The sequence below is a fragment of the Paramisgurnus dabryanus genome, chromosome 2 (genome assembly GCF_030506205.2).
Source record: "Paramisgurnus dabryanus chromosome 2, PD_genome_1.1, whole genome shotgun sequence".
NCBI classification, from domain to species: domain Eukaryota; kingdom Metazoa; phylum Chordata; class Actinopteri; order Cypriniformes; family Cobitidae; genus Paramisgurnus; species Paramisgurnus dabryanus.
In genome coordinates this window covers 52510088-52537721 of record NC_133338.1, presented here as the reverse complement: position 1 = coordinate 52537721, position 27634 = coordinate 52510088, and the positions used below count along the sequence as shown (strand labels likewise).

At 33.7% G+C, this 27634-nt stretch overlaps 2 protein-coding genes and 1 long non-coding RNA gene across 3 annotated transcripts; all 3 read right to left on the bottom strand.

Moving 5' to 3' along the window:
- Window positions 1-313: 313 nt before the first annotated feature.
- LOC141281406 (uncharacterized) lies at window positions 314-7443 on the bottom strand. The gene is made up of 3 exons (XR_012335689.1): window positions 7212-7443; window positions 5627-5850; window positions 314-2723 (listed from the first exon to the last, which is right to left on the bottom strand). It is a non-coding gene; the product is annotated as an uncharacterized lncRNA (long non-coding RNA).
- A 10732-nt stretch (window positions 7444-18175) lies between these two features.
- Window positions 18176-20976, bottom strand: LOC135743812 (uncharacterized). Its single transcript, XM_065261674.1, has 3 exons — window positions 20916-20976; window positions 19988-20188; window positions 18176-19756 (listed from the first exon to the last, which is right to left on the bottom strand). The coding sequence occupies exons 2-3, from the start codon at window positions 20061-20063 to the stop codon at window positions 18507-18509; spliced, it is 1326 nt and encodes a 441-aa protein (XP_065117746.1). The 5' UTR covers window positions 20064-20188; window positions 20916-20976; the 3' UTR covers window positions 18176-18506.
- A 2913-nt stretch (window positions 20977-23889) lies between these two features.
- Window positions 23890-27314, bottom strand: LOC135743863 (uncharacterized). Its single transcript, XM_065261730.1, has 3 exons — window positions 27264-27314; window positions 26852-26902; window positions 23890-25627 (listed from the first exon to the last, which is right to left on the bottom strand). Exon 3 carries the CDS (start codon window positions 25614-25616, stop codon window positions 24465-24467), a length of 1152 nt encoding a protein of 383 aa, XP_065117802.1. The 5' UTR covers window positions 25617-25627; window positions 26852-26902; window positions 27264-27314; the 3' UTR covers window positions 23890-24464.
- Between the last annotated feature and the right edge of the window lie 320 nt (window positions 27315-27634).

Genomic DNA, 27634 nt, shown 5'->3' with positions numbered 1-27634 from the left:
TGTAAATAAGTATAACAAGCTCAACACAAGAAAAATTACAAAAAATAAATAGAAATCTGAAATTATAATTTACATTAATTTAAATAACGAGTAAAATAAAAATAAATAAATAAATAAAATAAAGATACATATTAGGGGCAGTATCACAATAAATTAAATGATGTCAATAAGTAAAGCAGCTTTATAGCCCTCTGACCTTTCATCTTATTAAGGGCTTTGGAAAAACATTTTTGAATATAATAAGTAGTGTGGGGGATTTAAAGAATCTACATTTATGAATGAACTATTTTGCTAATATTACAATGTTATTAAGCAAGAAAGAATTAACACAACAGTCTTGAGGTACTCCAAATAAAATATGATGCAAAGAAAAAACAAAATTATCAACAACCACCTCTTTTTCTATCAACCAGTCCTGAATTGATATCCAGAACAGTTTGGAAAAATGACACAAGAGAAAGATATGATCTGTGTCTTCAGATTGGCTTTCACAAAAGGAACACAAAATTCAATGTCTGTAATGTCTCTTTATTCAATGTCAAAATTGACAAGATACAAAACATTAATGTATAGGTAAAATAAATATATTCAAGTTGAAATATCCCACATTAGTCAAACGATTAGATTCTATCAATGAATAAAACTGCACCTAAATATTTTTTTACAGTTTACATAACGTTAAAAAAAAGAAATTACATTACATTGTATGTAAACTATTATCTTGTAGTCTGAATTTCAAGCAATATCACTAAGACAGTGAAATAAAGAATATCTTAAAGTATTGTAAAACATCACATCTGCCTTTTTGATTGTTTGCCGAATTAAATCTGATGTTAATGAAGACATGCAGTGCTTGCTTATAAGAGACTATTGACCAAATCATAGTTTTGGGCGGATGACAAAATTTAGATTTTAAGTATATGGATGGAAATAATGACTGTGGTAACCATTGTTTAACAAGTTACCTGCTAATGAGGCCGCTAAATGCCTCCTCCCATCAAAAATGAGACAATGATAAGAAAGAGATATTTCACCCAAAAATATTTACTCACACTCATGTTGATCTAAACCTGTATGAGTTTTTTTTATTTTAATGAACATAAAATATTTTTATTTTATTTAATAAAAAAATGGCAAGCACAAAGCTGATTGTAACCATTGACTTCCATAGAACGAAAACAAATATTATGAAAGTATTCTTGTAATCTTTGAGATCCAGTAATTCAGTGATACTCAATTCATCTCCTGCATCTAACATCTGATTTAACTCATCATATCATTAATAAATGTATTCAATTCTATTTATTTTTATTCATTTAACAGATGCTTTTATCCAAAGCAACTTACAAATGTAAGAGCATTAATTAAACATAATGGTTTGATTTCTTTTAATGTGTGGATTGCATGTGTAGTTACCTTTAAAAATGTGTTAACTGAAAAAAATGGTGACGTGTTCAATACTTATTTTACCCGCTGTATAAACAACAATTATTTAAAAGTTAAGATGCCTTAGCCACCATATACACTGCTAGAAAATAAATCCCAGGGTAGTTTTAGAAAATGTCCTTTACTTTTAAAACACAACACAATCAAATAACTAAATCAAAATACAAATTAAAAATGAAACAGAAAATGTATATGCAATAAACAGTACATTAGGTCAGTGGTTCCCAACCTTTTTTCACTTCAAGGCCCCTAGTTGCCCACAACAATATTTAAAGACAGATGCATATTTCCTACTAAAATAAAAAAAAGTTTGTTTTAGCTTATTTTAATGCTTGTTTTGTCCCATTTTTAATAATTTTAAGTCACCTTGAGGCCCCCTTGCAAATCTACTGGGGCCCCCCTGTGGGCCCCGGCCCCCTGGTTGGGAAACACTGCATTTGGTAATCAATTGAATACAATTTTGAAGTCAAATGAACTTTTCCAAAGGTTTTTAGATGGCTGAACACGCCATGCATTCTTCTAATAACAAGTGCTTGAGGGCACTTTGGTTGCTATAATACAAACATTCATGTAAGTCTTATAAGTTTAAGATTTTAGAGATAATTTGTTTAATCACTGTGTATTTATATTGGGTGCATGGGGTGTTATATATAGTAATTGACAAGCTACATTAACATTTATGTTGTTGTTGTACAGTGGTAGAGGAATGTTGTTGTTCAGAGGTAAAGGAAGGATCTTTCGGTTGGTCGATGTAGTGTTCGTCACACCTCTCCTCTTTCGTGTAATCCGCCCTTGCTTCTCGCCTGTATGAATTCGTATGTGAGCCTGAAGGCCTCCTTTTTGTATAAAACTCTTATCACACTGAGGGCACGTGAAAGGTTTTTCTCCAGTGTGAATTCGTATGTGATACTCTAGATGTAATTTTGTTTTGAAACTCTTATCACACTGAGGGCAGGTGAACGGCCTCACGCCAGTGTGAACAGTTATGTGAAAATTAAGCTGTCTTTTCTCAATGAAAGTCTTCGCACAGTAGGAGCATGCGTAAGGCCTCTCACCAGTGTGAATCCTTATGTGATTCGTAAGCAGCCCTTTTTGTGAGAAACTCTTATCACAAAGATGACAAGGAAAAGGTTTTTTGGCTGCAGCTTTTTCTTGAGGTGATTTCTCATCAGTTTGTGAGAATTCTTTCAGCTCTTTTTCAGTTATGAAACTGTGGTGTTGATGTTCATCCTCCACTTCATTGTGTTCTTCATCTTCCTCCTTTATTTCCATGAGGTCTAAAATGAACAAATGTCAAAATATTATGTTAAAGCTTAATATAAAGTTTTATGTGAGCTATCCACTAGCTGTCAAACATACACACTGAGTTGATTTTAACAGCATTCATGTAATTCAAGGGTGCACCTTGCACAAGGAAAATACAAATATCAGATCAGAACTTAAATTAAATTGAATGAGACTGATCGCACAAAAAATGTGGTTGAATTTAAATGTGATTTGAATTTAAATACCATAAAATTTAGTAGATGACTGCCCTTCTGTTTAAAAAAAAAAGGAAGCTGAATGCTGGCTATCGGGCAAACATTATTGTTAGGTCCTGCAAAGCAATCAGCACATAAATGAAACGTAAATTAGCTGCAGTACGCAAGTTTTTTCGTTAAAAATTATCCAAAATCCATTTTTGAGTAAGTTCATAACCATCTTGTGTTTAAAACCATCTCCTTACCTGAACCCAATTCAGAGTAAGCTTGTAATAATGTGGTATCATTTGAATGGTACTGGTAGGTTTTTGTGAGAAGGTTTGAAAAAGTAATTCATAGTTGCCAGATTACATGTCTGTAAAAAAGGCTGGATTTACACTGCAAATCTTGATGCCCAATTTCGATTTGTTGCCTGTATCTGACCTGCTTACTTCAAAGCGACTCGTATCTGATATCAGCATTTACACTAAACACTTGGCAAAGCAATTCAAGGTAGACATACTTAAACCAAAGAGGAAGTAAAACTTTGCAATATGCACTAAACGCAGACAAAATGATTATACAAGGTTTACATACAAAATTACAGAGCTTCATTTCTGTAACTGTAATTACTTCAATAAGTGGAGCAGTCGTCCTTTATTGCGCTTACGATTGGGGAAGAGTCACTATCTTGTTTATTCAACAGTTGCTTAGAGTTTAAGGCCCTGTTTACATTAAAGCAACACCAAAGAGTTTTTTTTTCCCTTAAAATAACGTTTCCAAAAAAGTTTCAGTGGTTCATCCACTCAAAACAGGGTGAACAGCGCTTTCACATTCGCTTTGCAGCCCTCTATCGGCCAAAACCGCACTAAAGAAGTTTCCAACCGTCGGGTCCCGGTCCTGTAGTTCGAGTGAAAACTACAAAAACTTGCTTTATGGCAGACCTACAATCCTATCAGAGCCAGCTATGCTGCAGTATTTACGACAGTGGTAATGAACAATTACGCGTCTAACCTGTAGGGGGAGCAAAGAGCAAAAACTCTTTAGTGTTGCTTTAAATCATTTGCCTTTAAAAGCGCCATTTAAAAATGAAAACGATCCTCTGCATTAACAAAAAAATATCACGGCCACTATACAGCACACACCCTTAAACGCATGAAACATGACCATTCACACACATTGGGCATGCGCATAAAAGTGTAAAATAACTTATTACTTTAATAACAGCTTACCTTTAACTCATTTATGCAGCGTAGGGGTGTGCGATATTGGCAAAAATTCATACCTGGATCATTTGCCGGCAACGACAACAGACAAAATTTTTAATCCTATCAAAATGTGTTTGTGAATATCTTATTGTTCCAACTCCCCCTACAACATATTAATATGATTAAGGTTAATGTTGATGTAATTTAACCAAACAGAATGACCTTTATGATTTTAAAAGAAAGCATTCAAGTAAACAGTACTAAACAGTAGCGAACGTGAAGCAAAAATAAAATTCCTCAAACTTTCATCAAATAAATGTATAGCTTTAGCCTACATAAATACTTTTTGCTTTAATGTAGTAAGTTCCTCTTCTGCAACTTCACGCTGTTATGTTTATAATAGTTCATTATTCAGAGTTCATATTGATGATCTTTTAAAGGGATAGTTCACTTTAAAACTAAGATTAAAATAAAGATATTTAGAGAAATGATGGTAAACACACAGCAGTAAGTGACCATAGACTTCCATAGTAGGAATAAAAAAAATATTATGGAATTTAATGGGTACCGTCAACTGTGTGCTTACCATCATTTATCAAAATATTTTCTTAGTCATTTATCACAATACTTCCAAAATATTTTTTTTCTACTATGGAAGTCAATGGTCGCTTACTGCTGTGTGTTTACCATCATTTCTCAAAATATCTTCTTTTGTGTTCATCAGAAAAAAGAAATTCATACAGGTTAAGAACATGAGGACGAGTAAATGATGACAAAATTTTAATTTTAAAGTGAACTATCCCTTTAAATCAATGGATCTTTTTTGATTACTTAAAATTTTTTCTTACGAACCGACTGTATTGTCTGCTGTTGTCTGTGTGTGTGTGTGTGGTGTATTCCCTCACATGTGTTCTCCGCTCATGACAAAAAAACGTGGCTGGCTAAAGTATTTAAACTTAATATGACGTTGATTTTAAAAGTGTGTGCCCGGGCCGCACACGTCCTTCGCTAGCAACACAGAAATTGCAAAAAGAGCAATGGGCTAAACAAGTATTAAAAATTAATATGACGTTGATTTATGAAAGTCATAAGCATGCCGCAATCAAATGTGCTGCTACATCATGCTCTGTATGCGCACGCAAATTGATTTCTGCAAAGCTGGTTTTTGAAAAGCAAGTGATATACTCGATAATATGATTTTGTATATTGGTAAAACAACAACAACTATATTATTGCGAACTGTGCTGAATTTGCCGTTTTTGTGTCTGTACCTTTAAATGCAAATGAGCAGGGGGTCTACAGTTAAAAAGGGGAACGTGACAGATCTCAAATACCGATACAAAGTTGACTTCTACCAGATTCATCCGCACAGAGAAGCATGGTGAAGCACAACATACGCACAGGAAATTTCTCTGCAAATAACTGCAATTTTATGTTTCAAACAGTAATAGCGATACGTGGGTCAAACCTACGGACTGCAACTTTAATGAAAAATGTAGATTAGACACAAACCTCTTTGTTGTTGAGTATGTTGAGATGTTATTGTGAATGATTCAGGATCAGTCTCCTCTTTAACACACTCCATCATTACAACAGTGGATCAGAATAGTAGAGTAGTTGAATGTGTTGTGACAGCAGCTGCTTGTTTGACTTCTTCACAGTATTTATAGATGAACTGGTGTGATAGTGACTTCACTGAAGATTGTGTCAATTAAGATTGTTTCTTCAGCATCTACCTGTGAAGATATACACATGACCAAAGTAATCAATACGCCAAATGAAATATATAAACTCTCTCGCTGTATCCGAAACTGCCTACTTCCATACTATATAGTAGGTGAAAAGCACTACTTTACCTACTATATAGGATGGAAGTAGGTGGTTTCGGACGCAGCATGTGTCTCTCTAGTTTGACAGGACAAGCCAGGCATTGAGAGCTGAAAATCTCTTGCACCAATATTTTGGTTAAAAAAATCAAGGTAAACAGTGACTGAATTTTCATTTTGGGCAAAATAATCATGAACTACATCTTTAGAGTAATAACACAATACCGTTTTCTCTGTGGTCTACATCACACATTCAGCTTTTCCTGGTCATTATGGCTTTTCACATTTTATTTCAAAGGTCAGGTGTGAAATTATTTTCCAGATTATTTTTAAACTGCAAGTTTTCTATTTGTGGCTGAAAAAAGGACAATACAAATGCAAATTATTTGCATCTTCACAGTTTACATAAACATACAGTTGCAAATCCTCACAACACAGACATATACAGAAACGGGCTGCCTGGTTTAAGTTAACGGAGCATTACATTTGCAAGTCATAAGCATATAACAACAATTTACGATTAACTAAAATAATAGTCAAATTTGTAATTGTTAATATTCTGAAATAAGATTTCTCTGAAATAAGAAATACGTCCTGATGACAGATATGCAGCCTACACATGCGAACTCCAAAGGATGCAGCCTTTGGATTGAGAAACAGCCTTGGTTAACTAATTATTTGTCCGTAGAGTTAACATATAGATAAAATGTAAGTTTCAGCTATAAAAAAAATCGAATGATAAGTGAACCAAAAGCGGAGGCTGCATCTTCCGGAGGTTGCATATATGTAGCAGCATGCTATTCCCTTCACAGTGTACAAGCCAAGGAAAACAGATTGGGATCTTTTCTCTTTAATTTTCTGCAAAATATGGGACACTACATGAACACGTTTCTGTATTTGCATGTGTTGCGAGTTTTTGCAACGCATTTTTGTATTTGTATGTGTTGTGAGTATTTGCAACGTGTTTTTGTTTGTGTTGCGAGTATTTGCAATGCGTTTCTGTATTTGTTTGTTGCTAGTATCTGCAGCGCATGTGTTGTCAAACTGATGAAGATGTTTTGTTGATTTGCTGGTGTTTTTTTCTATTGGCATGCGTTTTCTTTCGTTGCAGTGCAGTGACCCCTGTTGGCCACTGTAGTATTTCCTGTCTTACAAGTTATCATGCTAATTTTACTAGTAACAGCAATATCCATCTACTATGTTGGAAAAGAGGAGCATGTATATTTCTTAAAATTCATGTACAGCTCATCAGCAGATCTGGAAATACATACCTGAATGTCTTGAAAAAGTGAAGTACATTTCTTTGTTTATTGCCTAGTGGAACAACTCTCAGTACTTTACAATAAAGTATTACAATCCTTTCATCTTGATAAACATTGCTTCAATAAGATCCCACAATGTTTAAACGTTTAGTTGTTTAAAAATTACGCGTATTTTGTATCGTTTCATTTGCATCCTAAATGCTACCTCAACCGAGAAGACGAGAGGCAGCCGGAGGCAGCGCATTAAGCGCACCTCTTATGACGTCACCACACGACAGGCTCCAAGAAGCAAAATAAAAGTCCCTTTATTCAATCTGTCAAAATTGACAAACGACACAAATCATGAAATTATGGGTAAAATAAATATATTCAAGTTAAAATATCCCACATTTGTCAAACGATCACACTATAGATTCTACCGATGAATAACACCGCATCTTAATCACAATTATTATTATTTTTAAGTTTACATAACGATAAAAAAGAAATTACATTGTATGTAAACTCTGTCAAAAATTAGATGATATTAACTAAATGTTCTTGGCACATACTATATATGCTTTAGTTTCAAATCCACTTAATTCCAGCATCAGGCCACTTATATACTGGTTTGTTGTCAGAATCCATTAAGAGCCTTATAAAAATGCCGGTTTTTCATCTGATATTCTAATAGTACTGCTACTCCAACATGAAAAAGAATGAATCCTGAATGGAAATTTTTTTTTTAATGCATTTGGCTGATACTTTTATCCAAAGTTACAATACATTAAAGCTATACATATAATCAGAATGTGTGTTCTGTGATGGAACCCATGACCTTTTTGCACTGCTAATGCATTAGTTGAGCACTGTTCAATAAAACACAATCACAAATTGTAACACTTGATGTAATGCATTAAAAATATTTTTTGGAAGTACTTCAGTCATGGGGTTTATCTGCATTTCACATCATGTGGTTGAACCTGAAGACTGAAGTTGATCTTTGTTCATTCATGCAAGGTGTTGTGTGACTCCTGTTAGCATTTTGAAACAACGCACGTTACATATTATTTATTTTGGTAAATATAATACAACAGGTTTTAGTTAGCATTTTTATAGCTAGATTTAAGCAGAGAATTGTTTTTTATGAACACATTGACAGGGCCCCCAGAAGTCTAGGATCGGCTCTGGCCCTAAGGCTTCTTACCATGGGCGTATAGCTTGACATTTGAGGTTGGGGGGAGACTGGTCTATCATAGTATATACACCCCCCGAACATGTGATATGATTTTTTTCTCTTAACAAAAAAATTTAATTAATGGAAAACATATTCATTTACTACATTTAAATAACATACATGTTAGATAAAAATAAAATATGATGATATAACTTTAACACACAGTTAAAAGTAAAGAATAAGGACCATTATTTTTTTTAAATAATATTGATACTTTAATCAGTGAAATTACTCTCACTGTAACCGTTTCTTTTAAAAACAGTGATCAAATATCCAAGCATCCTAAATCATAATGAATTACAGTTTGACAGTAATTACAGCAGATAAGCAAATATAAAACACGTCACCTTTTTTAGTGAATATATTTCTAAAGGTGCTATTGACATGATATTTTTGCCAGATGCTACCATAGATCTCCATAAATTAAGTTATGTGTATTCGTGTAAAATGACACAGGCAAAAGTATGGGACCCCTGAAGAAAAGAAGGTGCAAAAAGCCATGGAAAGCCAAAACCATATTAAAAAAACGAAATCCTGCCCTTTGTCAATGCAAATCAACAGCTGGTTCAATTTCAACTGATGGCCTATACGGTGTCATGCAAGGGGTAAATGATAGGTAAACAGATTAGCTCAGCCAATCACCCGAATTGAATCCATTAAAAAAATCCAAGGAAAGAACAAAAATTTGTATATTGTACACTGTCAAAATAAGTGTGTTCAATACTTTTTCCCTGTGTCATTTTACATTATTACACACTAAAATTAACCTAAGGTTTGATTTCTTTGATGTGTGGATTTCATGGGTTGTTACAACATCTGGTAAAATTTTCATGTCAATTGCAACTTTAGAAATATATTAACTAAAAAAAAAAAAAAATGGGTGATGTGTTCAATACTTATTTTACCTGCTGTATAAACAACAAAAGGTTACACTTGTTTACGACGTCACTGTTACAGTGTAATTATACATTTAAGTACTAAGTAATAATCATGAACAACATGTACTTATTATAGGGTTGGGTTTAGGGTTAGTTGCATGTAATTATGCATAATTAACTGTTATTACTATAATAATTAAATGTAGCATGTGTAACAAAGACACCGTAAAATAAAGTGTTACCCAACAAAGTAACGCAACATTGCAAAAAAAACAAGGTAGTTTTAGAAAAGTTCCTCCACTTTTGGAATTGAATTGAACTTATATGCAGTAAATAGTACATTAGGTCATTAGGTCATTAATTTCATACAATCTTGAGGTCAAATTAACTTCACCAAAGGTTTTTAGGTGGTTGAACACACCAGGTATTGTTTTAATAACATGCGCTTGTAGGCACTTTGGTTGCTAAAATACAAACATTCATGTTTGTAAAGTCTTATAAGTTTCAGATAATTGATGGAATCACTATGTATTCATATTGGATGCATGGGGTGTTATATATAGTAATTGACAAGCTACATTAACTTTTATGTTGTTGTTCATTGGTAGAGGAAGGATCTTTCGGTTGGTCGATGTAGTCTTTGTCCCGTCTCCCCTCCATTGTGAGCTCTTCCTTTGATTTTCACCTGTATGAATTCGCATGTGAGTCTGAAGACCTCCTTTTTGTATATAACTCTTATCACAATGAGGGCATGAGAAAGGTTTCTCTCCAGTGTGAACTCTTATGTGATATTTAAGCTGCATTTGTTGTCTAAAACTCTTATCACACTGAGGACACGTAAAAGGTTTCTCTCCAGTGTGAACTCGTATGTGATACTTAAGCTGCACTTGTTGTATAAAACTTTTATCACACTGAGGGCACGTGAAAGGTTTTTCTCCAGTGTGAATTCGTATGTGTTGCTCTAGATGTAATTTTGTTTTGAAACTCTTATCACACTGAGGGCAGGGGAACGGCCTTACACCAGTGTGAACCGTTATGTGAGAATTAAGCTGTCTTTTCTGAATAAAAGTCTTCTCACAGTAGGAGCATGCGTAAGGCCTCTCACCAGTGTGAAACCTTATGTGATTTGTTAGCCGGCCTTTTTGTGAGAAACTTTTATCACAAAGATGGCAAGAAAAACGTTTTTTGGCTTCGGCTCTTTCTTGAGGTGATTTCTCATCAGCATTTGAGGAGCTGAAAGAATTTTCTTCAGTTATGAAACTGTGGTGTTGATGTTCATCCTCCACTTCATGGTGTTCTTCACCTTCTTTCTTTATTTCCATGAGGTCTAAAATGAACAAATGTCAAAATATTATATTATAGTAATATCAAAGCATATACAGGGCTCAACATAAAGGACTGCCCGGTGGCCCGGGGCAAGCGTGAGAGACGTTCGGGCCAGTAAAATGTATTGTCACTTGCCCGATTGGGCCAGTGCTTCACCCTCAGTCACTAAAATGTATTTTCATCAATGTATATTATTTAACATCTTTGGAAGCAAACATTTACTTCAGTAAAACACGACAAAAGAAATGATGCAATATTTTGCACAGTTTGCTGTCAGTTTACAGGTAAAGCAGAAAAGTTGGGAGCCTATTTTTGTTGGAACGTGTCTGTTTTATATGTATACAATTATATTTGACTTTTGAATTATTCTTTTTAAATATTTGACAGACAATGACATTTTTTATTGAAGCCAATGAAAATTTTGGCAGGGCAAGTGAAAACTGAACCACTGGCCCGGCCAGGCCAGTATAAAAAAATCTTTGCGTTGAGCCCTGACATATAGTTTTTTGTGTGGTACAGAGCTATGCACTAGTTGTCAAACATACACACTGTGTTGATTTTAACAGCATTCATGTAATTCAAGGGTGCACCTTGCACTAGGAAAATAAAAGTATTTGATTGGAACTTAAATTTAATTGAATGATATTGATCAGGGGGCACAAAAAATGTGATCGGGAAATCTCTATTTTAAATGGCATAAAATTTAGTAGATGAGCGCCCTTGAGAGTGAAAACAGCAGTATACAGATAAGTAAATTGTGTGGAAAAATACCACGTTTTTTAACAAGTGAAACATGAACACATGTTATATGTGTGCACTTTAAATCTTTGTACAGCGCCTCGTGAATGTGTAACAAATCCACTCTGATGCAGTAAACACAGACATCAGATTCATCCGCACAGTGGGGTGAAGCACAACATAAGTACAGGAAATTTCTCCATAAATAACTGCAATTTTGTTTCAGACAAACATGGCAATATAGAGGTCAAACCCATAGATATGTATAAAACCTAGATGTCTCGCCCGCGCTGCTGGCCAATTGAGTGGAACGTCTGCATTTGGCGGCCATCTTACCACAGGCAGCTCGCTCACTCATAGCATTGAGTTTTAATGGTGCAGGTACATTTAAATGATCCTAACTATAATTGCTTGATTTTCAAACGTTTTGGTTTGTTATAAACATCAAAGATGTACCTATGACACTGCATACTTAAACTAGAAAAGAAATGTCATGAAACATGTTAAAGCATCCAGAATTATAGCCATGTTAATAAAGTTTGTAAGACACCAAACTGTTTGAAAATTGAGCAAGTTATGGTCATTTAAAAGTACCTGCACCATTAAAACCAGGTGATGACGTTAGAGACTCCACCATAACACATCTAGTAGCCTTTATACATATCTATGGTCAAACCTACGGACTGCAGCTTTAATGATAAATGAAGATCAGACACAAACCTCTTTGTTGTTGAGAATGTTGAGGTGTTATTGTGAATGATTCAGGATCAGTCTCCTCTTTAACACACTCCATCATTACAACAGTGGATCAGAATAGTAGAGTAGTTGAATGTGTTGTGACAGCAGCTGCTTGTTTGACTTCTTCACAGTATTTATAGATGAACTGGTGTGATAGTGACTTCACTGAAGATTGTGTCATTTAAGATTGTTTCTTCAGCATCTACAGGAACAGACCTGTGAAGATATACAAATGAACACAGTTATGATTCTCTGTAGTTTGGCATAGAAGCCTGGCATAGAAACAGAAAAGCTGAAAATATTACTGTTCTAAAAGAAAATGTGAAGGTAAACAGTGACTGAATTTTAATATTGGGCAAAATAATCTGCAACACTTTTATGTTAAAGAACTGTATGGAAAAGAGTAGCGCGTATATTCCTTAAAATTCATGTAAAGCTCGTCAACAGATCTAAAAAAAAAAAAAAACATACATAACGTTAACTCAATGGCTTGAAAAGTGAAGTAAATATCTGTGTTTCTTGCTTTGTATAAATGTTGGCTCTAGTGAAACAACTCTCAGAACTTTACAGTAAAGTATTACAATACTGTAAAATAATTTAGCATTTAAATATTTTTAATAGTTATATCATATTTTGTATCGTTTTATTTACCTCACACAAACCGAAAGACGAGCGGCACGAAGCGCACTTCTTATGACGTCACCACACAACAGTCTGAAAGAAGCAAAATAAAAGTCCCTTTCTAAAAAAAGTGTTCTTAATTTGTTTACTATTTTAGGGAAATAACACATCCATAAAATGTATAAAATGTGTTGTTTGGCAAAAAATACACCTCCTTGGTTTATACAATTTAAATTCGAACTTTGTCATTATCTTAAATCATTGGAGGGTGTAAACAACTCCTTGAATGTTATCCTTTTTAATTACCTCTATATCTATTTTGTAAATATTGAAACAGTTTTGATTTTAATACCCCTGTGTAAATAGTTCTTCTTATTTATATTATTATTGCGCGTTGTATTACTATTATTTTGTATTTAATTGTTGTATGTTCTGTTATTCAATAAAAAAATCTAGAAATAAAATAAAAGTCCCTTTATTCAGTCAATGTCAAAATTCCTGAAATGCAAGGATATGAATGAAGTACAAAGGATACTAAACATGAATGTACAGGTGAAATAAATATATTCAAGGTCAAACATCCCACATTTGTAAAACGTTTAGACTAGAACCTACCAAATTACACTTCGTCTTAATCAGTTATTTAAAGTTTACATTGCAGAATTACAGAAATTACATTGCATGGTATGTAAACTATGATGTTGTAGTCTGAATTGCAAGTAATATCACAAAGGTAGTGACATAAAAAAAAATCTTTAAAAATTGCAAAACATCACATCTGTCATTTTGATTGTTTGCTGAATTTGATCTTATAAACACATGCCGTAATTGCTTTTAGGTGAATGATGTCAAAAAGTTTTAGTTTTGGGTGAACAATAACTTTAATAATCTCACAAAATCTTAGTCACAAAATTTTTTTTTTGTTCTGTTCCTAATCATATGGAGATAAAGACTGCTTTTACCATTATTTAACAAAATACCTATAATGAGTGAAAATCTAGTAGTACTGCTACTCCAAAATAAAATAAAAGAATAAATCCTGAAAAATTCATTTACGTTTTAATGCATTTGACTGTCACTTTTATCCAAAGCAAGTTACAATACAATACACTTCATCAGAATGTGTGATCCTGGGATTGAAACCAATGACCTTTTGAACTGCTAACACAATGCTCTACAAGTTAAGCTACAAGCTAATTCAGTCATGAGGTTTATCTTCATTTCACATCATGTGCTTGGACCTGAAGACTGAAGTTGATCTTTGTTCACTCTTTACAAGACTGAAAACTTCTCCAACATGAATTACAGCGGTGAAGCTTCTCTCCAGTATACAGTCACTTGTGTTTTATCAGCGTTACAGACTCAATCAAACTCTTTCCATAATGTGAACACTTTTAGGGGTTTTCTCCAGTATGAATCTTCTGGTGCTGCTCCAGCTCTTTGGGTCCCTGAAACACATTTCCACACACAGGGCACTTTATACCCGCATGATTCTTCTTGTGGTCTTTAACTGTTTTAAGTGATTGAAACCTTTTCCCACAAACAGAACACAAATACGGCCTCTCATCTGAATGAGTCTTTAGGTGTTTTTTTAACAGAGCTGCTGAAACAAACTTCTTATCGCACTTATCGCAGATAAACGACCATTCATTCGAGTGAAACAGCTCATGAAATTTGAGACTTTCTGCATGTGTGTAACTCTTATCACACAGATGGCATGAGTAAGGCTTCTCACCTGTATGCATTCGTATGTGAATCTGAAGGCTTCCATTTTGTGTGAAACTCTTATCACAATAAGGGCAAATGAAAGGTTTTTCTCCAGTGTGAATTCGTATGTGAAACTCTAGGTTTGATTTTGTTCGGAAACTCTTATTACAATGAAGGCAGGTGAACTCCTTCTCACCAGTGTGAACCGTTATGTGAACATTAAGCCGACTTTTTTGACCAAAAGTCTTCTCACAGTGGGGGCATGCGTAAGGCCCCTTACCCGTGTGAATCCTCATGTGATTCGCTATCTGCCCTTTTCGTGCGAAACTCTTATCACAAAGATGGCAAGCAAAAGTTTTTTTTACTTCAGCTGTTTCTTGAGTTAAATTTTCATCAGTTTGTGAGGAGCTGGAAGAATTTTCTTCAGTTATGGAACTGTGGTGTTGATTTTCATCCTTCACTTTATTGTGTTTTTTACTTTTCTTCTTTTTTCCCATGAGGTCTGAAATAAACACAGTAACAATCAAAATATTATGGTAATATCAGTTCAGAACTAGTTGTCAAACAAATACACAGGGTTGGCTTTAACAGCTTTAATGTCATTGAAGTGTGAACCTTGCACTAGGAAAATACAAGTTTTGGATCAGGACTCCGAATAAATGACTTTTTCATCAAATTAATAGATGACTGCTGGCCATCGGGCAAACGTGTTCAAACTGTGAAGTAGGGATGCATAACGATTAATCGCGATTAATCTATAGCAGAATATAAGTTTTTGGGTACATCATATATGTGTGTGAACTGTGTAAAATAATAATGTATATATATATATATATATATATATATATATATATATATATATATATATACATACATACATACATACATATATATATATATAAAAAATTATGCATGTATAATTAAAAATGTATATATTTATATAAATTATAAATTATACATAAAATATAAAATTGTATATATACACATGTAAACATTTCTTAAATGTATACATGCATGTGTGTGCATTTATCTATACAAAGTTATTATACACAGTTCACACATGTGATGTAAACAAAAACTGTCCTTGTCCTGCAGAGCCATCAATACATACTCAAAACTTAGATTAAACCGATATTAAAGCAGCAAATGATTTAGCAAGTACTTAACCATCCTGTGTTCAAAACTATTTCCTTACATTAGACTGATTCACAACAGTAAGCTTGTAATAATTAAAATAATATGCCAAATGAGATTTAAAAAGTCTCTGTCTCTCTAGTTTGACAGGACAAGCCAGGCATTGAAAAAGAAGAGCTAAAAATCTCTTGCACAAAAATATTATAGCTCAAAAATAACATTAAGGTAAACGGTGACTTCATTTTGGGTAAAATAATAATCAGCAAAAGCAACCCATCTGCTGCGTTAATTAACTGTATGGAAAAGAGGAGCATGTATATTACTTAAAATTAATGCATTCTCATTAACAGATGTGAAAAAACAACATACAGACCTGAATGGCTTGAAAAGTAAAGTAAATCTCTTTGTTTCTTGCCTTGTATAAATGTTGGCCCTAGTAGAACAACTCTCAGTACTTTTCAGTAAGTATTAAAGTACTTTAAAATAATTTAGCACTACTTTATTAATATTTAAATATTTGTAATACATAAATCATATTTTGTATCGTTTTCTTTACATCACACAAACACCTCCCTCCCTCGACAGACGAGCGGCGGCAGCGCAGTGAGCGCAACTCATATGACGTCACCACACAACAGACTCCAAGAAGCAAAATAAAAGTCACTTTATTCAATATGTCAAAATTTGTGAAATGCAAGAAAATTAATGAACTACAAAGGAAACAAAACATGGATATACAGGTAAAATAAATATATTAAAGGTCGGAAAACTCACATCGGTTAGACAATTACTATATATATTGATATTTATATTTATATGATATTTATTGGAATGTCAAATATACATACAAAAAACAGGCCTGCAATAGAAAAAAATGAACTACAACTGTCAAAGGCAGACACATTGCACCATAAACAGTTACAGTTCAAATATGAAAATACAAAGAAGTGAAAGGAATTTAAAAAAATGAAATAAATAAGTAATGGTAAAAATAAATAAATAATAATACTTTTTAATAATGTTGACAATACAAGGGGTTAAAAATAATGATTGAGCACAAAGATCTTTAAAAAAATTGGCAATAATATTACATTTTTCATTTGAAAGGGAATGAAGAGAGTTTGCAAGCATTTCAAGTTCACTGATAAAGTGAGGAAACGATGGAGGAGTTTTAAGAATTCTACACTTGTGAATGAACAATTTAGGAAAATCAAAAATGTTATTAATAAGGTAGTGTTGTGGATATGTTTTTAGTACACCAAACTTAATTAGTTTGTATTCAAGGGGACGCATACATGCAATAATACTTGACATTTTGCTATACAAATAAGATTCAAATTTGCTTTGTGTAGTTACAATAAAAAAAAAATGTTCAGTGGTTTCAATTGACAAGTGTTTTCTCCAATATTAAAGTGTGAGTGAAGGAATTCTTATACAATTAGAATATATAATCTACCAGTGAATAACAATCGTCATCACAATTATTTAAACTTTACATAATGTAAAATAAAGAAATATACGTCATGCAAACAATTATCTTGTATTCTGAATACAAGTAATATCACAAAAACAGTGAAATAAGAATATATTAAAATAAAACATCACATCTGTCTTTTTGATTGTTTGATGAATTGGATCTGATAATGGAGACATCGTACAAGCGAAGCACTGGCTTATAAGAAACTAATGACCAAATCATAGTTTTGGGTGAAAAGTGAGAAGGAACATATGAACTAGTTTGAGATGAGAATAGCTCATTGTGTACACAGTATCTGTTTGGTTATTAGCCTGTTGTCTTATCCCTAATTCTTGTTGTAAGCATATTTAATTTTCTTTAAACCACCAATATAGTGCAACAATACAATATTTTATGACAAAAACTATACATCATAAAGTATACATTTCCAGTTAGACCATAAGAGTATGTCCCATGTATTTCCTCTAGTATGTTTTTTTTTAAGACAGGAACATTGGTTTTATAAAGTGTGATTGACTTGATAACAAGCTATTTACGTGCTAAATAATTATGCTAGTATTGTTAGAGGTTAAACCCCATATGAAACCCCAAAGTTGTTTTCAAATGTTTTTTAGTTAAAATGAATCCTATCTCTGTTGATTCCAGTAAATGTGCTTAAAAAAGTTTTTACCATATTCATGTCTTGCGTTTTTTGTACAAATTGGAGATACGAATTAGTTATAGGATTATATTAGTGTTAAAAAGAAAAGTAAGCATGCTTACAACACTAGAAATTAGTGATTAGCCAACTAATAACAAAACAGATTTTATGTACACGTATTTTCTGTGTTTTGAGTGATATCCCAGCAGTGAACAAGTTTTAGTGAACAAACAGCATAATGAAGATCAAAAAACAAACCAGACATTTAAGGGATAAAGTTGTGGATAAGTTTAAAGCAGGATTAGGTTAAAAATATCCCAAGCTTTGAACATCTTACAGAGCTCTGTACAATCCATCATTTGAAAACGAAGGTACAATCCTACCAATACATGATCGTCAACCTAAACTGAAAGTGAAATGGAGAACTTAGGCTTTTGCAGGCTGGGCAAGGACTATTCGATATCACCACATCTCAGTCTCCGAAAATCACAATAAAGGTCTGTTTAATATCTTTAATCGTGAAACGCATACAACAATTTCATCTACAAATAATAAAGTACACACAAAAGGTGATTGTTTTTGTTAAATGAACATAGTCAAATAAATAAAAATTACTATCTGCAAGTAAAATAGATATTTATCTCAGCTGATGACACATTTTAATGAACAATTACAAACTTCACCACTAATGCACTGGAATGATTATTTTGGGAGCGAGTCATATTTCTGGTTAATCTGGATTTTACATCATGTGCTTAGACTTGACGCCTAAAATTTATCTCGACGCATTCACTCTTCGCGGACAGCATTTTCCCTTTGATTCTGTTAACTAATTGTCTAAAACAATATGAGCACTTTTAGGGTTTTCTCCAGTATGGATCAATAAGTCCCGTTCCAGGTCTCCCGCTTCAGTTCTCTCACAGCTGATTGGCTTTTCATTCGAGTGTAACAGCATATGAGCTTTGAGACTTTGTGCATGTGTGTAACTCTTATCACACAGATGGCACGAGTAAGGCTTCTCACCTGTATGAAGTCGTATGTGACACTGAAGATGTCCTTGCTGTTTAAAACTCTTGTCACACTGCGGGCACTTGAAAGGTTTCTCTCCAGTGTGAACACGTATGTGACTCTCTAAATGTGCTTTTGTTGTGAAAATCTTCTCACAATGAGGACAGGTGTAAGTCATATCAACACTGTGAATCCTCATGTGAATATTAAGGGTTTGTCGTTGTTTAAAACTTTTTTCACATTGAGGGCAAGAGAAAGGCCTGTTATCAATGTGACTTGTTTGAAGTTTATTCAGGGACTTTTCACATGTGTATGTCTTTTTACACAGAGGACAGCTGTATGTCTTTTCTCCAGTGTAAGTGTTTATGTGGAAAGTAAGATTTCTTTTTAGTGAAAAACACTTGCCACACTGCAGGCATTCAAAGAGTCTCTCATTTGTGTGAGTTACTATATGTCCCTGAAGGTATTGTTTACACGTGAAAGTCTTTTCACACTGAGGACAGGCGTATGGCCTTTCTCCAGTGTGAGTCCTTATGTGATCATTAAGATTTCTTTGTCGTTTAAAACACTTATCACACTGAGGACATGCAAAGGGTTTCTCATTTGTATGAGTTATTATATGTTGTGTAAGGTGCTGTTTAGATGTGTACGTCTTTTCACACTGAGGACAGCTGTATGGCCTTTCTCCACTGTGAATCTTTAGGTGTACATAAAGATTTCTTTGACGTTTAAAACTCTTATCACATTGAAGGCAGGTGAAGGGTCTTTCACCGGTGTGACTTACAAAATGATCCTCAAGGTGGCTTTTACTTGTAAACGTCTTTTCACACTCAGGACAGGTGTATTTCATTTCTCCTGTTTGAGTCTTTATGTCAACATTTGAATGTCCTTTTTGTGAAAAAGTCTCACCATAAATATGCAAGAGAGCAAGAGAGATTTTGGCTTCTGCTTTTTCTTGATATAAATACCCATCAGTTTGTGAGCAATTGTCTTGACTTGTGAAACTGTGGTGCTGATGTTCATCCTCCATTTCATTTTGTTCTTGACCTTCCTCTTTCACTACCATTAGGCCTATAATGAACAAATTAACATGAAATTAAATTAATGAAAATTAAACCATAATTTAATATCAAAATGCAAACAAAATTATTGTGATGGCCAAATTAAATTCTGTCATTTTAACTTCATCAGATGTAGATGACTCTTGTTCTATTTTATAATGATTTAAGTCAAAATCTTTTTATAATGTACAACTTATAATAACTTTATGCTCTTTATCAGTCATTAAGATTAGACACTAACCTGTTTGTTGTTCAGTGTGTTGAGATGTTATTATGAATGATTCAGGATCAGTCTCCTCTTTATTACACTCCATCATTACAACAGTGGATCAGAATAGTAGAGTAGTTGAATGTGTTGTGACAGCAGCTGCTTGTTTGACTTCTTCACAGTATTTATAGATGAACTGGTGTGATAGTGACTTCAGCATCTACAGGAACAGACCTGTGAAGATATACAAATGACCAAAGTTATAATTTAAATATCCAATTAATACGTCAAACGCTTAAAATAGTCTGTGAAATCCCAGCTGAAGTCATTTTTCTGTGATTTACTGTTTTCTATATAAAATCATCCTGCATCCTGCAAAGATTATTCTGTAAAAATATAATCTTGATATCTTTAATGTTGACTGAGTAAGATCATGTCAAAGATTGAAATCAAACGTTGAGGCCCTAATCTTATTACATTATGAGACTTTTAGGTTTCCATAGGCAGGGTTACATTCATTTTTAAACCAATTGCAAGTTGTCTTCAAACTTTTCTTTTCTATTTGTGGACATAGCAATTTGGACAATACAAATCACATGTCTGTAAATAGAGAAACAAAGTACATTTGTTATTGTATTATGCACGTCTAACAAGTTCTAACCCTGATCAATTTTACTAACAACATCAATTATCCATATGCCATGTTAAAGAACTGTATGGAAAAGAGGAGCATGTATATTGCTTAAAATTCATGTAAAGCTCATTAACAGATTTGAAAAATATTATATAAACACCTTAATCGCTTGAAAAGTAAAGTAAATCTCTTTGCCTTGTGTAAATGTTTGCTCTAGTGGAACACCTCTCAGTACTTTAATAATATTTAAACATTGTTTCGATCATATTTAAGTTGTTGAGTACATTTCTTCAAAAAAAAGCTATATTTTTGTATCGTTTTATTTACCTCACACAAACGGCTTATCTTTTCCCAGACGAGCTGTAGCGCACCTTTTATGACGTCACCGCATGACAGGCTCTAAGATCCAAAGTAAAAGTCCCCTTTTCAGTCTATGTTCAAAATTCGCGAAAAGCAAGGAAATTAATGACCTATCATCTTCTACACCAAATAAAACATACAATTCATGAATTTATGGGTAAAATAAATATATTTAAGGTTAAATATCCCATATTTGTCAAACGATTACAATATAGACTTTAAATAACACTACATCTGAATTACGATTAAAGTTACATAACAAAATTAATAAAAGACACTTTATGAAACCTATCACAAAAAAGATTGAGAAATAAAGTTTATCTAACAATATTGAAAAACATCACATCTTTTATTTTCATTGTTTGCTTGATGAACTTAAAAACAAACATGACAACTAATGCAGACTGATTTATGAACAAATAACTCATAAGAATTAACTGATCAAATTAATTGGAGAAGTGTCCTAAATTAATCTATTTAAGTGCACCAGGGCAACTGCTTGAAGGCCAGAGGTATGGCTATATGTGATCCTGGACCACAAAACCAGTCATCATTTAAAAAAATCTGAGTTCTGACTTTTTTCAGCATACATTTTTCATCTTGCATTAAAATTGTATTGTACTTAACATAATTGTATACATTTATAAATTACAGGTGGGTTCTGTTTTAATTTACCCAAAATAAAAGTTTTTGTGAGATTTGTGGCTTTTAATTTGTTTTGATTAATTACCCACTTGTAAACTTATGATCACTGTTCTTTTTTTATAAATATAGTTTTTGTATTAAATCTATATTCATTGATTTGAATCAAGAATCGAGTGTAAAATTAATCTGAGAATCGCACCGGAAATCGAAAGCTTGTGAATCGAAATTTAATCGATCTGGAACCTCTGAATCGATACCCAGCCCTACATCATAAAAATTAAGTTTTACTATATTACTGTAGGAAATTTATAAAATATCTTTATGGAACATGATCTTTACTTGATATCCTAATGATTTTTGGCTTAAAAGAAAAATTGACCATTTTGACCCACATAATGTATTGTTGCTTGGCTATTGTTACAAAATACGGCTTGGTTGCTTTTTGGTCCAGGGTCATATATTTACTTTTTGCTTGTACACTACACATACAGTTAAAAGTACGGCACATTAAAATAGCGTGGATAAACACAGGCGGTCAACCATGAGTGTTTTGATAGCTTGTAATCTTTCAGATCCAGTAATCCTCAACTAATCGCCTTCATCTAACACCTGTTTCAACTCATCAGATCATTAATACATTTATTCATTTAAATGTATTCATTTAGCAGACACTAAAACAAATTTACCAGTGGAGTAACATTTAACATTTTATCTTAAAGGCGGAGTGCACAATGTTGGAAAAACGCTTTGAAAAAGGGAGTCGGGCTGACTACCAAAACATATTGGAGCCAATCAGCAGTAAGGGGCGTGTCTACTAACCGACATGCTTGCCGGGGTTGCGTATGTGTGGAGCGCGTCTATCAAAAGAAGGTCCAGATTCCGTTTGTTTAGGTGACTTCAAATACCAACATTGGCTTTTAAACATTGTGGACTTCGCCTTTAACAGCCAACAATAAGCATAGTACACAAAGCTAAGCTCACAAGTAAGGGATAATGTAGAGTCAGCCGGTAGTTATCGGGAAATAAGCCCCGACAGTGTGATCAGGACCCGACGCGAAGCGGAGGGTCTTGTATCACACTGAAGGGGCTTATTTCCCGATAACTACCGGCTGACTCTACATTATCCCGCTTATTACACGGCTACTTGTCACATAAGAAAAAAAACTGGACATGAATATGAATTTGAAACATTTTATTGGCATATTTGTTTTAAATTAACATTTTTATCCTTCCGCGAAACTTTGCACAGATGCATAAAATGATCGTAATACCTTATTAAGATCCTCTGCTTCATACTTGTCTGTCTCCATTTTTTTCTCTTTTAGCCAGTCTTTGAGAAGTTTTAATGCCCATTCTGTATTTTTTTGTGTGTTGGCTTCGTAGCTGTCATGCTCTATTTTGTCAAGTTCAGTCTCAGTAAGCTCTCTGTGTCTTGTCGTGGTTGTCGAGTGTTTGTCACAAGATGGCGCCAAACAGACAGTAATCTTTATTGATCTTTATTGGCGCGGAGCGATCTTTCTCGTAAAAGTAGTACCGGCTATGCGTTATTATTTTGGAGCGGTTATTATTCGAAAAGAACGAACCTGCAAATGTCTCAACTGACCAATCAGAATCAAGCATTCCAGAGAGCCGTGTAATAAGTAAGGGATAATGTAGAGGCAGCCGGTAGTTATTGGGAAATAAGCCCCGACAGTGTGATCAGGACCCGACGCGAAGCGGAGGGTCTTGTATCACACTGAAGGGGCTTATTTCCCAATAACTACCGGCTGCCTCTACATTATCCCGCTTATTACACGGCTACTTGCCACATAAGAAAAAAAACTGGACATGAATATGAATTTGAAACATTTTATTGGCATATTTGTTTTAAATTAACATTTTTATCCTTCCGCGAAACTTTGCACAGATGCATAAAATGATCGTAATACCTTATTAAGATCCTCTGCTTCATACTTGTCTGTCTCCATTTTTTCTCTTTTAACCAGTCTTTGAGAAGTTTTAATGCCCATTCTGTATTTTGTTGTGTGTTGGCTTAGCTGTCATGCTCTATTTTGTCAAGTTCAGTCTCAGTAAGCTCTCTGTGTCTTGTCGTGGTTGTCGAGTGTTTGTCACAAGATGGCGCCAAACAGACAGTAATCTTTATTGATCTTTATTGGCGCGGAGCGATTTTACTCGTGAAAGTAGTCCGGCTATGCGTTATTATTTTGGAGCGGTTATTATTTGAAAAGAACGAACCTGCAAATGTCTCAACTGACCAATCAGAATCAAGCATTCCAGAGAGCCGTGTAATAAGTAGAAATAGTGTTGAAGCTGTAAACATACTGTCTCATAAATGTTTAGTTCTTTTTCCATCATCTCCATCATAAAAAAATAAGCTTTAAAGTATTTGGATGGAGATAAAAACCATTTTAATACCACATTTAACAAATTACCTTTAATGAGTGAAATAGTACCGACAGGAAAAAATAACAAATCATGAAAAAACATTTATATTTTATTGCATTTTCCTGACGCTTTAATTCAAAGCAAGTTACAATACTTTTAACAATACAATTAAAGCTGTACATTTCATCAGCATGTGTGTTCCTGGTATTGAACCCATGACTTTTTCACCACTTGATGTAATCCATAAAAATTTATATATTTTGGAGTAACTCAATCGTGAGGTTTATCTTCATTTCACATCATGTGTTTGGACCTAAAGACTGAAGTTGATCTGTGTTCACTCTTTACAGACAGCGCTTTTCTCTGTGATCGTCTGAAACTTCTCCAACATGAATGACAGCGGTGCAGCTTCTCTCCAGTATACAGTCACTTGTGTTTGATCAGCGTCACAGACTCAATAAAACTCTTTACACAATGTGAACACTTTTAAAGTTTTTTGATAGAATGGGCAGACAGCAGATGAAGTCTGACACCCTGTGGCTGTATGTAACTCTTATCACACAGATGGCACGAGTAAGGTCTCTCACCTGTATGAATTCGTATGTGACACTGAAGAGCTCCTCGTTGTGTAAAACTCTTGTCACACTGCGGGCACACGAAAGGTTTCTCTCCAGTGTGAATGCGTATGTGACTCTTTAAATGTGTTTTTGTTGTTAAACTCTTCCCACAATGAGGACAGGTGTAAGGCCTATTGAAACCATGAATCCTTATGTGAATATTAAGGTTTCTTCTGCATGTAAAACTCTTTCCACATTGAGGGCAAGAGAAAGGTCTGTTGGCAATGCGACTCATTTTACGTTCTTTCAGGGATTTTTCACGTTTCTCTTTAATGTGAGCCTTTAAGTGAACACGAAGATTACACTTTCGTAAAAAACCTTTTTCACACTGAGGGCAAGGGAAAGCGTGAGTCTTTATGTGAAGATTAAGATCTTTTTTTCGCAAAAATTCATTTTTACACCGAGGGCAGGTGAAGCGCTTCTCACGAGTGTGAGCGACTAAATGTTTCTCAAAATCCTCTTTACGTCTGTAAGTCTTTTCACATTGAGGGCAGCTGTATTGCTTTTCTCTTGTATGAGTCTCTATGTGAGCATCAAGATTTCTTTGTCGTTTAAAACTCTTATCACACTGAGGGCAAACAAAGGTCCTCTCACCAGCGTGACTTAATAAATGATCCTCAAGGTGGCTTTTTCTTGTGCAAGTCTTTTCACAATGAGGACAGGTGTATTGCATTTCTCCTGTATGAGTCTCTATGTGAGCATCAAGATTTCTTTGTCGTTTAAAACTCTTATCACACTGAGGGCACGCAAAGGTCCTCTCACCAGTGTGATTTAATAAATGATCCTCAAGGTGGCTTTTTCTTGTGCAAGTCTTTTCACAATGAGGACAGGTGTATTGCATTTCTCCTGTGTGAGTGTTCATGTCAACATTTAAACGTCCTATTTGTGAAAAAGAGATTTTAGCTGCGTCTCTTTCTTCAGGTGAATCCTCATCAGTCTGTAAGCACTTTTCTTCAGTTATGAAATTGTGGTGTTGATGTTCACCCTCCATTTCATTTTGTTGTTGACCTTTCTCTTTCATTCTTGTCAGACCTATAATGAACAAATTAACATGAAACTAAATGAACAAAACCAAACCCAATTTAATCTCAATGCAAAAAAAAATTATATTGTATTAATTCTGTCTTTCTATTACATAATCATTTAAGTCAAATTCCTCATTATAATATTGCACGGCTCTAATGACTTTTTAACCAGAGCCAAAAACTTAATGCTGTTTATCAGTCATTAAAGAGCAGCTCAGATGGGATTTCTAAAGTTGCGTTTGTAGTGTGTAATGTAGCTGTAAATGGTCTGTAAAGTCGTTCATTTGAAAGTGCAGGATTAATAAAGCTGTTGTCTTACAAAAGAGTTGACTCTGAATTGTCAGTCATTGGAATATTTTTGCTGTTACAGAGCTCAGTGGGTACCATTAACTGTGTGCTTACCATCATTTTTCAAAATATCTTCTTTTGCACAGACTGTGCATTGTTTAAACTATTAAACTGAAACTGTCTAACACTGTTACTAAACAAAGCAAACATTTTTGTATAAAAATATTATACTACCAATATGTTACAAAGGTTAGATGCTAACTACATTTTAATTAGCCCTGTACTTGTAATCTGCATAATGACAATTAAGTCGAATCTAACCTAATCTTTTCTAATTTATTAAAATATCTTCATCATCATTTTCACAATACTTACATAATATTTGTTTTCCTACTATTAAAGTCAGTGGTTACAATCAGCCATGTGCTTACCATCATTTATCAAAATATCTTTTTTTTGTGTGTTGATCAAAATAAAAAAGTCACACAGATTTAGAAGAACGTAAGGAAGAGAAAATAATGACAGAATTTAGATTTTTAAGTGAACTATCCCTTTAAGATATTATCCCTTGAGAAGTTGCAAAGATTAAAAGTTGAAAAGCACTTGCATTTTAAATCAATGAATTGTTGTTTTTATGACGGATGCAGCAAACTCTATGCAAAAATACCAATCACAATAAACTGGGCCAGCCGACCAATCAGAGCAGAGCACAGTAGAAGGTGTTTAGAGAAAATAAACTGTGAACTGCTTTGAATGAACTGTTTCAGCACTTTTGAGAAATGAGATGAAATATAAATGTGTATTTTGAGTTTATATTTATATTAAATATTTATATATTTATATTTTTATCTTCTATGCATTTAAACCTGTTGTATTGGACTCCAAGAGATTATAGGCAACTTTAAAATCCCATCTGATATGCACTTTAAAATTCAACACAAACCTCTTTGTTGTTGAGTATGTTGAGGTGTTATTGTGAATGATTCCTGTGAACCTGTGAAGATATACAAATGACCAAAGATATAAGTTTCTGGAAAACAAAGTACATTTGTAACTGTATTCCCATGTCTCACAACTTTAAGATCAATTTTACTAGCAACATCAATAATCCATCTACTATGATAAAGATCTGTATGGAAAAGAGGAAATATATATTCCTTAAAATTCATGTAAAGCTCATAAACAGATTTGAAAAACATACAGTTAAATACCTATATGCAAAGTTAAGTCGAACAACTCTCTCAATCAGTACTTTACAATAAAGTATTAAAATACTGTAAAATACATTGTTTAATAATGTTAATTTTTTATAATAAGCCGTATTTTGTATAGTTTAATTTGCATCGTAAATCTACCTCAATCGAGAAGACGAGCAGCGGCGCACCTCTTATGCCGTCACAACACTAGACTCAAATAAGCAAAATAAAAGTCCCCTATCTAAAAAAAAAACCCCCGTGTAATTCGAGGAAATTATTGAAATATCAACTTCAACACCAAAGAAAATATGCAAGTCATTAATGTATAGACAAAATAAATATATTTTAAGCCAAATATCCCAGGTTTGTCAAACGATTACAATACAGAATCTACCAATATACTGCAAAATTATGTAAACCAAATAAACTTTGTGAAAACGATATTGTAGCCTTAATGCAAGTGATATCATAAATGACAACATAGAAAAGTATTTGAGAAAAATATGGCAAAACATCACATCTGTCTTTTT

Coding starts and splice junctions, on each gene's coding strand:
- LOC135743863 (XM_065261730.1), bottom strand. CDS start 25,616: ATGAAAGAGAAAGGTCAACAACAAAATGAAATGGAGGGTGAACATCAA.
- LOC135743812 (XM_065261674.1), bottom strand. CDS start 20,063: ATGATGGAGTGTAATAAAGAGGAGACTGATCCTGAATCATTCATAATA. Junction 19,757..19,987: donor ACACACTGAACAACAAACAG/GTTAGTGTCTAA, acceptor TGTTCATTATAG/GCCTAATGGTAGTGAAAGAG.